We start from the raw sequence: 13,217 nt of genomic DNA, 5'->3' as shown, positions 1-13,217 counted from the left end.
TATATATATATATATATGTATGTATGTATATATAATAAATTTAACTGTAACTATACACACTAGGATTCCAGAAATTTCAGTGCAATTTGCTAAATAAAGATTTTTTAATTTTTTTTTTTTAATTCTGATTGCAGAATGCTCATTTCTGATTATTTTTATATCGATCTGTCTATTGACGCTCTCAGTGACATTACTGATATGGAGGACCAAGTTTTTATTGCCTTAGAACATGCTATATCCTACAGCATTGCCGATTATTGATAACGCTTATCAATTCAATTGCAAGAAGATAATCCTAGCTGATAACTTCTCTATTATGCCTGTGGCGTACACTGTTATACAGTTGTATGGGATCTACATTTAAGTCGAGGATTTTAAAAAGAAACAAATTTTTGCGCATAAAAGTGTAAGTAAAAGGAATAGCGTTTTTTTATAGATTTTGACTTCTTGAATACGATAATATTAATAAAAAATTCGGGATCGATAGGAAACACCTTGAAAATTGAGCATGAATATGATATATTTGAACAAATTTCAATATTCTTACTTATTTTTCAAAGTTCCCCACGTACCATGAACTTTTTAATAATTTTATCATATTCAGGAAGTCATAATCTACAAAAAACACTATTTCTTGTACTTACATTCTTTTAGACAAAAATCGGATTTTTTTTAATATCCCTCAAAAAAGGAGCAGTTTTTGCCTGAAAAGATGTAAGTAAAAAAATAGTTATAAATGATAAAATTATTAAAAACTTCATGGCACTTGGGGAACACTTTGAAAAGGTAAGTAAGAATATTGAAATTTGTTCAAATATATCATATTCATTTTTAAGACGTTCCCTTATCATTGATCCCGAACTTTTATTAATATTTTTATAATATTACAAAAAATGCTATTCCTTTTACTCACACTTTTATGAGCAAAAATCAGTTTCTTTTTAACATCTTCCTTTATTCTTGGGCCTTAGGTACACTCTCGGTGGTTTGCCATTGCCTTCTGAGAGGAGATATAAACAGAGGAGATATAATGAAAATATTTTTTTTTTGGTGTCGCTTGATGGTGGTGGGAACTGAACCCGGGATCTCTAGCATTGCAGACTAGTGTATTTTACCATGCTCGTTCCCGGGCATAAAATCCTACCTCTTCAAGTATACGATTAATTAACGCTCGCGGTGGTGAAATGTAGGATCTCTGTATCAGTCTTTGTCTTTCATACAAACTCATTTTAAATTGCGAATAAAATAAATTTGATTTTTCCCGTAAAATGTCTTGCATTATGTTTTCGAACAGTTTACTGTTGACTATTTCCCTAAAATGTGACGAATGTATCATTAAAATACACACATTCATTTTATATTCATTTTTATAAGCAAATTAATCTACTCTTCTTGCTTATTATTATAATATTTGGAAAGTAAATGATTTACCACAGTAGACCTTCTATAATAAACGAAGATCGACTAATATCTTTTTTCCCGAATGTCATCGTTCTCTCATTTTCCTCAATGCATATTCCTTCTGGCGGCGCATTTGTTAATTCTTTCATTAGACTAACTTTCAGAAATTTGTCTTCTACGCTATAGATAGAACATTGAATTGTTATGGTTTTGTAAAATGGCTGAGGTTTTTTCAAGATTTTCACCGATAATTCCTAGAGGCAAAAGAGTACATAAATTTAAAGAAAAACTTTTATTTTTACATAAAATGGATTTCCTTTTCTACAAGTTTTATATTAAAACTTTCTTAAATCATTTTAAAGTCTTAACATTTTGCGAGAGAAATTTATGTATTTTATTTACTGGAACGCTGATGCCTTTTTCCGTAATAGTAAACTGTCCCTTCAGTTCCTGAGACAAGCCTTCGAGAATGTATACATTTCGTTGATAGATCCGCCTTTGATTAGCATTAATAAATTCGCACGATATATTAATATCAATTATGCAAGGAAAGCCTTTAGTATATATAGTTACACGGAAGCTTTTGACAGACATTGGCTTTATCAAGCCTTTTGGCGGATAAATTTCCACGTGAATAATTCCAGATGTCTCATGTCTGATAGAATAATGCAGAAATATTAATTCACTTCAGAAAACACTTTTCAGTTCAATAATTTATTCCACAATCCACAGCTTAATTCAAGTAAACCTTTTCCATTCGTAGGCGAGTACGTCTTGCAAATTATTATGTATCATAATCATTTTAACTACATGGCTGTGCGTAGCTATCTGAGAAACATTTATGCAATCAGTACTAAAGTATATAGGACTATCCTCATCCTTGAAGTTTTGTTCGCATGGAACATCTTCTGTAGTTATTGTTGGTGACAAGAATGATTCGCCTTTGAGTATCAGTTCTTCTTCTCTATCACCCAAAGTTAAACGCAACTTCCCCTAACGATAGAGAGATATATCAATTTCTATTTGGAAAAAAAATTTATTCATTAATTTTATCTATTAATCTTAGTTATACACACTCGGATTCATAGGATCCCATCTATATTTGTTATCGTAATTTCCGTAAAAATGAAAATATTTCAATTAATTTTTTTTCAATCGGAGAATTGATTAAGGAACAGGTCCGTAATGTGTCGATAGAATTAAGGAGATATATTAGGATTATTATTTTTCAAAGAAAAAAAAATTAAAAAACAAAAAATCTTGGTAAAACTCCTATTCAGGGAAACTTTCTCCGATGATTTTGACTTTGACGTATGTTATCAAGGTCATGACCCTGAAGGGGGGGAGGGAGAGGTGAGAATCGCTCCTTTGTAGGAGGGGAGGAAGGGATAAGAGTCGTTTCTCGTGGAAAATCATAATATATATTTTAAAATAGAGAATTTTTGTTTCATGTAGTAGAAAAGAGACTTTATTTTTCAAATTTTTTTATTCATAATTTTTTAACGAAGGATGAGCAACGGTTAAAACCTATTGGAAGTCACTCAGGGTCATGATCTTGATAATATATGTCAAGGTCAGGATCATCGGAGAAAGTTCCTCTAAACAGAAGTTTTACCAAAATCTTTATTTAACAAATTGCACTAGAATTTCTGGAGTCCTAATGTGTATAGTGTTAAATTTGTTATATATGTACTTCAAATATGCCGAAGTTCCTTGGTTGAAATTTTAAAAGGATCGGAACAGAAGTTTGCGGATTCACGATTGCATGTAGAGTCTCACAGGAAAAAACTTTATAGCAATACTTCTGATTTATTTCGTACATCGTTTTTGGATTTATAGAAAACGGGATGCTGTGATTTGTACTATTATGTACCCAACATACCTGAAAAATGTTCACGTTATAGACGTTATGGACGTTATTGTATGTTTAAATGCAATTAAAAATAACCTGATAGATAGGATCTTTTTCTCCAAAATAAACAGGTTGGAATTTGAAATGCGTGCCGTTTAAAAGCTGGAGCTTATTATCAGAATCAGAAAAACATTCAATTATCATAATGAAAAATATGTGACGATTGTCTCCGAGGTCTAAATCCCACTTTGTCTCGGTCTGGCCTAATAATAAATAATGCAGCTCTAATGTTATCCAGATCTCTTCTCTTGGCTGCATTTTATTAAAATGATAAATTAATAATAGTGATAATAAAGTAACAATAAAGAAGGTTACTGTAACATTATAAAATTATAGCTTATTTATACTTTAAGATTTATCGCTTTTGGCTGTATAGAACACACTTTCCTATGCAAGCAATCGTACTTTGCACGTTGAAATTTGAGACAGCCTTGAGTATTTACAATTGGCCGACAAGAACAGAGCTGAACTTTTTTGATATTCCACGAAGCACTCACTGCATCTATGTTTGTTATAAGCAGTTTTACAATAACCTTTGGACTATGTAAAACCATTGCTGGAAAATTTATGTAAAATATTTTCGATGTCCCTGGTTGCAAATCTTTGAGTAATATATTGAGCCTAGAAATGCATGTACAGATCTGATTTATATAATTTTACTTTTTTACTAGTAACTAGCGTGCTAGTCTGCTAACAAACTAGAATTCTATAATTATATTATAAATAAATTATATTTTTTAATTGCTAGTTTTCTAAAAAAAAAATATAAATAAATAGAATTATATTTTTTAACTGTTAGTTCGCGCTAGAAGACTAGCACGCTAGTTGCTAGCATTGTATAAATTAGGCCATACACACATGATTTAAATATTAAATTATATTTATATCGAAAAATAACAAGAAATTCTATGTAGATACATGTTTATTTTCATCAGCTTCCAAAGGAAAACTTTACTCATGACTGGGTAAGATCCATAACATTGCAAATCTGTCACCTATTGTTTATTAAAAAGAAATGGGCATTTAAATATTTATTACTATTATATATTTCGTCGAATTATTATTTAAAAAAATGAGCTTCTATTGGCAGATGCATTTAAAATAATACTGTGCACACAGCATTTTACCTTCAAACTAGGTAATACACATAAACAGCACACTTTACAAATATTCCTCGGAATCTGATTCGGAATTAAATCTGTGTTTACATCAGAGCTTATCCTCACAAAATACTGAACAAAAAATTCGTAAAATCCCGGAGTAGTAGGTGTGATAAGAACAGTAATGATTTTATCTTTTCCGGCAACAATAGTGTCCGCAGTCGGATGTATTTTTACATCACGTTTTAAATCCCCAACTGGCCAATTGCAATGAATACACGTCATTTTGTAATAGATGTTTACGGGACTCAAGTTAAATACGTGAAAACTTAATTCTTTCGTATCTTTGTATGCCTGAATTCCAAAATTTAATTCATCTGGCACTGACTGGAAAACATAATAATATACATTATTAAAATTTTGTACCATAAAATTTTTATTATTATATTTCATTATATTTTTAAAAATTATTTCTTTTTTATTTTGTAGTATCTTGCTATTGTTTTATTATTTATTAATTAATTTACCACAAGAACACCAGATTCGCATTTTCCTGTTACATGTAATGTTACACAGACGCTAGAGCCAACGAGAATTTCATCTTTCAGTACGACCAATATGCAGTTTATGTCAAATTCGTAATTTCCAAGTGTTGTAGGACAAAATAACCATTCGTGAGTAATTATATCGTTTGAGTAAATTTTGCCATTTCCATTTCGTATTTGAAGTTCAGGTGTCACATTAATGAATTCATAACTAAAGAATTGGTGTTAATCAAAGACAATCACAACAATAAACTAACAGTCTCTCTTAAAAATATTTTAATTAATTTTTATAATAGAAATATAATTTTTTTTTATTAGAGATATAATTAAAATACAGTTTTTATATTTTTGAAATTTAATTAATTAACGGCAATCACATTAAAGGAATTTTGATTTTGCATATTGTTTTCATTGGTGCTTTAAACAGTGTTTCATTATGTAATTAATTTTTGTTACTAAATATTAATATATATTCTACGGAATTATATATATTAATATTAATATCACAAAAATTTACTTTATTACATGCCGAGTGATGTTTCGCATATAAAATTGCTGCAGACTTTGACAGCCTGGAAACGTCGATGCGAAATTCACGGTATTCCGATCACTAAAACTGACATTCGCATATTCTGTGTATCCCTGAAAATCTATAAAACATTCCGATTTCATATTTCCATTCAAACGTATCGCCCAACGTTCCATATAAAGGCGTTTATCATCGTTTCCAGGTAACATACAGACTGTAATGATCTGATAATCTCTGAAAAAGATCACAATGCATCATTGACGGATAAAAATTGAAAATGATATTGAATGCAGAATATTAATATAAATCGTTTCAAATGTTTTTTAAAAAATAAAATAAATATAAACGTCATGTAAAACGAATGTAAAAATAATATATCATGATAAATTACACTACAGTTTATAGTAAAAAATTATTTCGAACTAGATATAGTATTTTTCTTTTATAGATTTTTAAATAACGATGCTTATCTGATGAAAATAATTAAAAAAAATATATTTCTTGTAAACTATTATTTATGTAATACACGGCATACTTTTGCGACGAGACTTAACGCTAGATTCGAGCAATTAGGATCATATAAAATATTAAATGCAAATACTGATAAATTATGCCCATCATCGGTTTCACGACAAAGTGGCTCGATGCTGGCGGTACGAAGCGATACATCAGTGGTAAATGCCCGTATCTTCGTATTAGAAATGTGGTGTATGTCGGCGATGAGGGTACACAAGGAGGCATCTTAACTATATGAGGTATCTCATATTGAGGAATCCAACCATCGGAGCAAACGCGAAAGGAGTGACCTATGTAAAAAAAGGAATTAGATAAGAATAGCGTTATGTAAACATAAAAGACAGATAAAGAAAGAGAATGCGCACCTATTAGCCGCACGGTTATGATTGCAGGGAATGTCAGAGTTTCTTCTCCAAAGTGGTCTTCTTGCGACTTGACAAAAATCTCTCCAACGAGATCTCTCGCAAAGAAACTGCTTGTTCGGTTGGGATTAAACGCGACTTCAAACAGAGCCGTTTGGCTCGTCGGTATTCTTGTGACAGTGGATGTTATAATAAAAATTCCTTCAACATCTATATACAAAATTATCTAATTAATTAATTGTTGACAGAAGAATAGGTCTATGTACTTATATTAGCAATATTTAATTTTAATTTCTATGTCCTTAAAACAATTTACAAAAATATAAGAAGTTGAAAAGGTAAGACAAGAAGGTAAAGGGATAAATAGTAAGTAAAATAAAACGCTAATAATAGCATACATTGATTTGATAAATAATAACCTTGGTCCCATTTAATTAATACATCGGACTGGCTGTGATTAGTAAGACACAGGGTTTCTGGAATTTTTCGCTCAGCGTTTTCCGCCTCTACGTCGGCCTGACCGAAATCGATACAATTTTTCGACGAAGAAACCGTAGGAAGATTTTGCGTGGTAATAACAGTATCGCTTGTGTATCCTTCGAAGCCATTTTTTAATCTCGTAGGATAATTAAAATGGATCTGAGTGCTCGTTTTACGCAACGCTGTGCAACAATAGCCGTATAATTCTATGATAATCGGTTTCTGTAAAAATGAATCATCGTGAATATGTCACGTAAGCATATGAAACATTTTTCTTGATACGTGGAGTTTGAAACGCAATAAACTTTTTTCGACTGAATATCTTAGTGAGCCGAAAACATATATTACGTAATATTTTAGTATAGGTCAAAAAAATATTACATAAATATTTTAGTAGGTCAAAAAGATATTAAATACAAGGTGACGCGCCTGAAATGTATAAAGCAAATCATATCATTTGCTTTTTAAAATACTTATTTTTAATAAAATAATACAGAACTGATATAGAATTAATTACTAAAATCTGAAAAATTGGATAATTATAAATAGTATGACATTTCGTGTGCAACGAGGATTGCGCTCTTTTTGAAAATTCAAATTTTCCCATTACGTGATTCAAGATTAGGCACGGAAAATGGCACGCGTAGATTCCGTTTTCTCGTGGTGCAAAAGTAATTGTTACGAATTTGTGAGAATAGGGCCCGATGTGTCCGTGCCACAGATTTGCTTCAAACGGCCTTCGAAGCGAATCGAACATGAAAGTCGCCGTGGCTTTCGAATCATTGACGAGTTTAATCCGTTTTTTCACCTCACGATTCTCGCTTGTACACATCATGACTAATCTCGTGGCGGACGAGGAGACCACAGGTCCTGCGTGCGTAAATGATTAACAATTAACGTCATACGATGACGAAAACATTCATCATAAACATTGTCAATTTCAGAACTCATGTTGATAATTTAATGACTCATAACTTAAATTAAACATTGTCCGTGTCTGAATTTATTTAAAAATCTTAGATGACGTATGCTTTTCAACGGAAATATAAGATCGTAATTATCTCTTTTTAAATACTTCTGTTAAGGTTTGTTGCGTTTTAACAATTGAACATCTCGATTAAGATTTTTTGTAATTAAGTAAAACTTGTGTTAAACTTAAAAAATTCTCGATGATATATTCTCTTGAAGTACAAATTAATGGAGTCTCTCAGAAGTCAAGTTGATCAACTCCACGAAGTAAAAAACAACAAAAATTGATGAAGATATAATCGAGTGCTCAATATTAAAATTATGAAATTATGAAATTATAAAATTTTTAAAATAACAGAATTGATCAATTTCTGAGACGCTTCTGACAGGCTCCATCAATTATTTTTACTCCAAAAGAATTTATCATCAAAAACTTTCAAAGATTGGAAAACTTTAATTACAAAAGATTCTTTTAATTCTTTTGTGCTACTTTAGGTGCAATGATATATTCGATTTTTCTTTTCTAATGTTTTTCTTGTAATTTTTTTTTATTAATAAAGATAATACATAATACTATCGTTATATTCCTTAATGTAGCGTTTTAATAAAAAAAAAAGTTACAATATAATTTTTTATGAAAATTATAAGTAATTGAATTGGGTTGGATATGTCCAAGTGTGGCAACAAAAGATAAAGACAATTAAGACTTATAAAAACGATTGATGAGTACATAAAGTACGATAGAGAAGGCCTTGATCGGTCAAAGTTAGATGTTTCGAATAATATATTAAGTTTTATTAAATCAAATTTATTTCAGATATGATTGCGCGCCGATTAATCTTTCGGTCTTTTAATACAATCCTTATAAAATGCTATTCCTTATAAATTAGATTAAAAAGAAAGAAACTAAGAAAGGAAGGATAAAGATTCTTTCCAACGTCATTAATTGGAAAGAATTCCATACCAATGCATGTTCCGCGGACTTGGATTTCCATGCATTCGCCAGCTGAATTTATGATCGTAAAGTAATCTACGTTTACAGTGAATGGCATGAATGGTCGATAGTATATTTTGCACTTGTACGCATGATTAGGAAGTAAAGACCAAGAGTAGCTACATAATTCAAACACGTGATCCAGCGGATTGGTAGACGAATCTCTTCGAGCTTCGTAAGTTTGCTCGATCTGTAATACATAATTAATCAGTCAATATGAATGCTTTATACAGAGCTAAATGTTTTACAAGCAAATAGCAAATAAAGTATAAATTTAAAACAATCTTTTTTATTTCGTTATGCTAATTCCTTCTAATCATTCAAAAGGGTTATATTCGATCTTTCTTTTCGAATATTTAGCTGGAAATATACGGGAAATAATTTAGTTAATTAATTTTGAATTAAAAATTTTGACATTGTAGTGATTTTTAGACGTATTCTCTTTTAAGTTAATTGATGTTGCAACCTCCTTTTTACAACTAAACATTAGACATTTATTAAAAAATCATTTTATACAGTTTAAAATGTGTAGAAAATAATAATCCGCTCCCTTTTTAAACTAAAAAATTAATATTTTAATCATTTTTAAGCGCGTTCTCTTAATCCTAATAAAAATCTGGTCAAAATCGCTTTCGTGTCCATTTCTGTCAATGTAGATTAACTTCGGTTTAATTTACTCTTTATCTTTTTTTAATTCTCAACCAGAAAAGAATAAAAATAAGTTAATTATTATAATTAATCTACATTGATAGAAACGAACATATATTAAATGTAAACAAGAAATTGGACACTAACGCAACTTTTGTTAAATATTTCCAGCCACTTGAAAGTTGTGATGCCCGTTTCTATCTCGCCGAAGTCCACGTGGATTTTTCTATTCGCTTCGCATAGCATTTTTTTCGTTTCTATTTGATTATCAAACGATTTGATCTTTTTATCTCTCTTTCTTTCGCTCATCGAAAAGCGGGACACGGCCCTCTCATCGAGGTCTCGATCGCGCGATCGATGTCTGTCCTCTCGAAGGTACTCGAAGGTAGGCAGCAGCATCGGTCGACTTTCATCGGGACTTGTTTGGTCACCCCCCCGTGGGGGGACGGAATGACGGATGGATGATGGCGTGACGCACGAGACGCATCTCGCGTAACGACATCACGCAATCCGTTCTGGACTCCGGCTCCACGAAATTAATTTCGGCGCTCCGAAATCTCGCCGCGGTATTTCGCACGGTATTCCTCATTATCGGTGCTCGCGAGAGTCTTGGCCCCGTTCCTTACGCATCCTGTCCTGTCACCTGTATGGCCCTGTGACACCCAGCTCTGCGCGGTCGCGACGCGAAGATGGCCCGGGACGCAGGCGTCGTCTACCTGCTGATCGTGATCGCGCACCTGTGCTCGTGCGCGCGTTACGGCAGTTATGATTACAATCATTACGCCGAATGTAAGTCGCGAATAATCATCCAGTAGAAAGTTCCCTTTCTTTCTTGTTTAACCTCACTTCTGCATGCTCACATAGATAGCCTTGAGAACGAAAAGATTTGCCATGTTCTGAATAAGAAGCATACGCTTGACATGCAACACGGTGCCGCGGCGATCGTCATGCCGCACCACATGTTCGATCACTGGGTTGTCAAGGCCAATCGCAATTGTACGTTCGTCTTCCGGACTGGCAAAAACGAGGGCCTCTTCGCGGTTATTCAGAAGATGTTTCTCCGTCGCGACGGCGATCGGTGTGTTGATTACATACGGGTAAGTGAATGCAAGGCCTATTCTTTTCCCATACTCCTGAACTGAACTTTCCTTGTACAGTTTAGCTTTTTTCATTTTCTTTTCACGTTGAGGAAAAAGAGATAAATCATGCAAAAAGTTCAATCCTGGAGTATGGAAAAAACAGGCTTAAATACAATTAGAATTAGCTCTTGTATCAGATTCTTGATAAACATTTTATTAGTTCAAGAGAAGCGATGGTTTTTACACAAGCAAGTTCTGTGGAGAGATAGACCGCAGCCAGACAACATACCTTCCGGTTCCTGACCCTGAGGACAATTTGGGTAACATAAATGATAGCCGGTCACCTAATTATGATATATATGCGGAATATGATCCTGTTAAAAAATCAAAACTGTGGTCTATTCGATCGGACTCTGCTATGATAGAAACCGAAATATTCATCTCCAAAGAAAGAGTACCAGATGGACAGTCTCTGGACCTTACAATAGTTTATACCCCATACATGAGTATGCTTTTTTAACGTATATATTATTTATATTAAATGTAACAAACATAATTATTCATTTGCTACAATTCAAAGTCATTTTTTTAGTAGAAAAAGAAAATTTGAAGAAAAAAAGGAAGAAGATAATTTAAAAGAATATACTTACATATATATATATATTTTATAGCTTATAACATCTACTTATAATATTTTAGTAGCTTTCGTATCTTCTTTAAAGATGTCACATGGTTTGCGCTCTTTTTCCATGTCTTGATACATCGTTAATATACTTTTATTCCTCTACAATCTACTATCATAAACTTGATTTAAAAATTAATAATTATAAAATGTTAATGATTCAAAGTAATTATTCTAACTTATTTTTTTTAAAGCTTTAGTTTTTGAGTTGTGTCATTGTTGTAACAAATGAGTGATATTATTTTATTGATAATTTATTTGCAGAGTGCGATCAGACAAATTCCGAGCACTATCAGGCGGTCGGATACAACAACTGTATTCGGAAGGAATATATATGTGACAAGATCTACAATTGTCCTTTTAGTATATGCTCAGATGAGGTGAATTGCGTGATCAATGATCGGTATCCCAAGGACAATACTGCCACAAAAGTCACTGTAGGAGCAGTTACCACCATGATTCTCTGCTTCATAATCTTCATTTTGTGTCTATGGATCTGCAAGAAATCACAAAAGTTGTGCTGGTCATCGGATTGCGCCGGTCCGAATGTGTGCTCGCGGCCGGTTTCCTTGCCGGACGCGGACGGAGCTCAGGGATCCAATCGCGCAGTGCCAACGGCTCCCATGTTAGAGGTCGCGATGTCCTCGCCTGTCGTAGACAAAGATCTACCACCCAGTTACGACTCGTTGTTCCCCGAACAAAGTAATCCTGCTAGATCGTAAGTTATTGAATTCAAGTATGAACTGAATGATAATATGAGAGTGCATTAAACATACCGTCTAATGTTTTAATTAGACGCTGCGTTGTCGCGCATCTAGTGACATAACTAGATCGATTTTTCTCTACGTACATTCATACACTATTTTCCAAAATGTGAGCTGGATTTTATTACGAAAGAAAACGCTCTGATAAATTAACAGATGTTTCATGTATCAGTTTTGATTCTGTGTAGTCGATTTCATGGAAATGTGAACTGAATGTAGTGTAATTTCTTGCTAATCAAATGATAGATAAATCAGTTATGATTAGGATGCAAAACTACACAACATCAACTATACTTTGTTCTTTGATAATAGATCAAGATGGGAGTCTTAATTAATCGATAAATTGTTTCATGCATATATTTCAATCATTTTAACCAAAGTAATTACATTTGGAGCACTGCTGCTCACCGTCCACATCAAATTGCGCCACTGCATGCAGTACATTTACACGCATTTACATGCAGTTATATTAACACCACACAATCATTGTTTCTTATTGTATATTAGTAAGATTATACGAAATGCAATGGTAGATAGGTTAATTAAATTTATTTTTTTCTTCTGTATAGTTTAAAGTTTCCGTTTCTTAATTGCCTTATTGAATTATGACGTCATAAATGGAAAATCGTAGTTCATATTTTTTGTTGCATATAGGCTGAGATAAATTAGATTTTTCATATGCCTTTATTAGTGTTCAATAACGTATTGTAAGAAAATTCATACAACAATTCCCACTTCTGACATAACTTATGATTGCAGTAGGAAAATGGGAATCTTGAATTGTATATTTCTACGTTTTGTATTATTTTTAAATAAATATTGAAGAAATAATACCACATGAATTTTGTTCATTGAAAACTACAACGAAGAAATAGGCCTCAAAATAACTTCTTAGTTGATGGAATATTACTTTCCATATCAAAATAACGGTATAGTATTTTTTAACTATGTTAATTAAATTTAAAGTTACATCAACTTCTCATCAACTTCCGTATTAATTTCTATTAAGTTATGATCTTGTATTAAGTATGATAATGTTTAATATAGCAATAATACATATCTCGAAAAAGAAAAAATTTGATGGGATCTGTTGTGTTCATAGACATTCGCGAAACGAGTTGTATGTGAACTTACTGTATTGTAGCATATTTTAGTAATGTTACGTCTTACTTGAATATACGTGACATATATACATATCTATATACATATGTGTGTGTATATATATATATATATATA

General features: G+C 32.2%; 2 protein-coding genes across 2 annotated transcripts in view; one reads left to right on the top strand and one right to left on the bottom strand.

Moving 5' to 3' along the window:
- The window catches only part of LOC108684623 (coiled-coil domain-containing protein 108-like), a 10,176-nt gene extending 474 nt beyond the window's left edge, over window positions 1-9,702 (bottom strand). Inside the window, 16 exon segments of the mRNA XM_018189043.1 lie at window positions 1,145-1,313; window positions 1,432-1,655; window positions 1,804-2,056; window positions 2,150-2,394; window positions 3,284-3,565; window positions 3,661-3,934; window positions 4,232-4,308; window positions 4,441-4,800; window positions 4,941-5,169; window positions 5,476-5,721; window positions 6,089-6,293; window positions 6,369-6,575; window positions 6,785-7,067; window positions 7,456-7,715; window positions 8,779-8,998; window positions 9,604-9,702. Of these exon segments, the coding sequence (XP_018044532.1) occupies window positions 1,145-1,313; window positions 1,432-1,655; window positions 1,804-2,056; window positions 2,150-2,394; window positions 3,284-3,565; window positions 3,661-3,934; window positions 4,232-4,308; window positions 4,441-4,800; window positions 4,941-5,169; window positions 5,476-5,721; window positions 6,089-6,293; window positions 6,369-6,575; window positions 6,785-7,067; window positions 7,456-7,715; window positions 8,779-8,998; window positions 9,604-9,702 (3,633 nt within the window).
- Window positions 9,703-9,908: 206 nt separating this feature from the next.
- On the top strand, window positions 9,909-13,158 carry LOC108684644. The gene is made up of 4 exons (XM_018189076.1): window positions 9,909-10,245; window positions 10,321-10,553; window positions 10,756-11,041; window positions 11,482-13,158. The coding sequence occupies exons 1-4, from the start codon at window positions 10,146-10,148 to the stop codon at window positions 11,937-11,939; spliced, it is 1,077 nt and encodes a 358-aa protein (XP_018044565.1). The 5' UTR covers window positions 9,909-10,145; the 3' UTR covers window positions 11,940-13,158.
- Window positions 13,159-13,217: the final 59 nt, after the last annotated feature.

This window comes from Atta colombica, unplaced genomic scaffold (genome assembly GCF_001594045.1).
Source record: "Atta colombica isolate Treedump-2 unplaced genomic scaffold, Acol1.0 scaffold137, whole genome shotgun sequence".
Classification (NCBI taxonomy): Eukaryota; Metazoa; Arthropoda; class Insecta; order Hymenoptera; family Formicidae; genus Atta; species Atta colombica.
The sequence above is the reverse complement of the archived record's forward strand: the minus strand, read 5'-3'. Positions and strand labels throughout refer to the sequence as shown.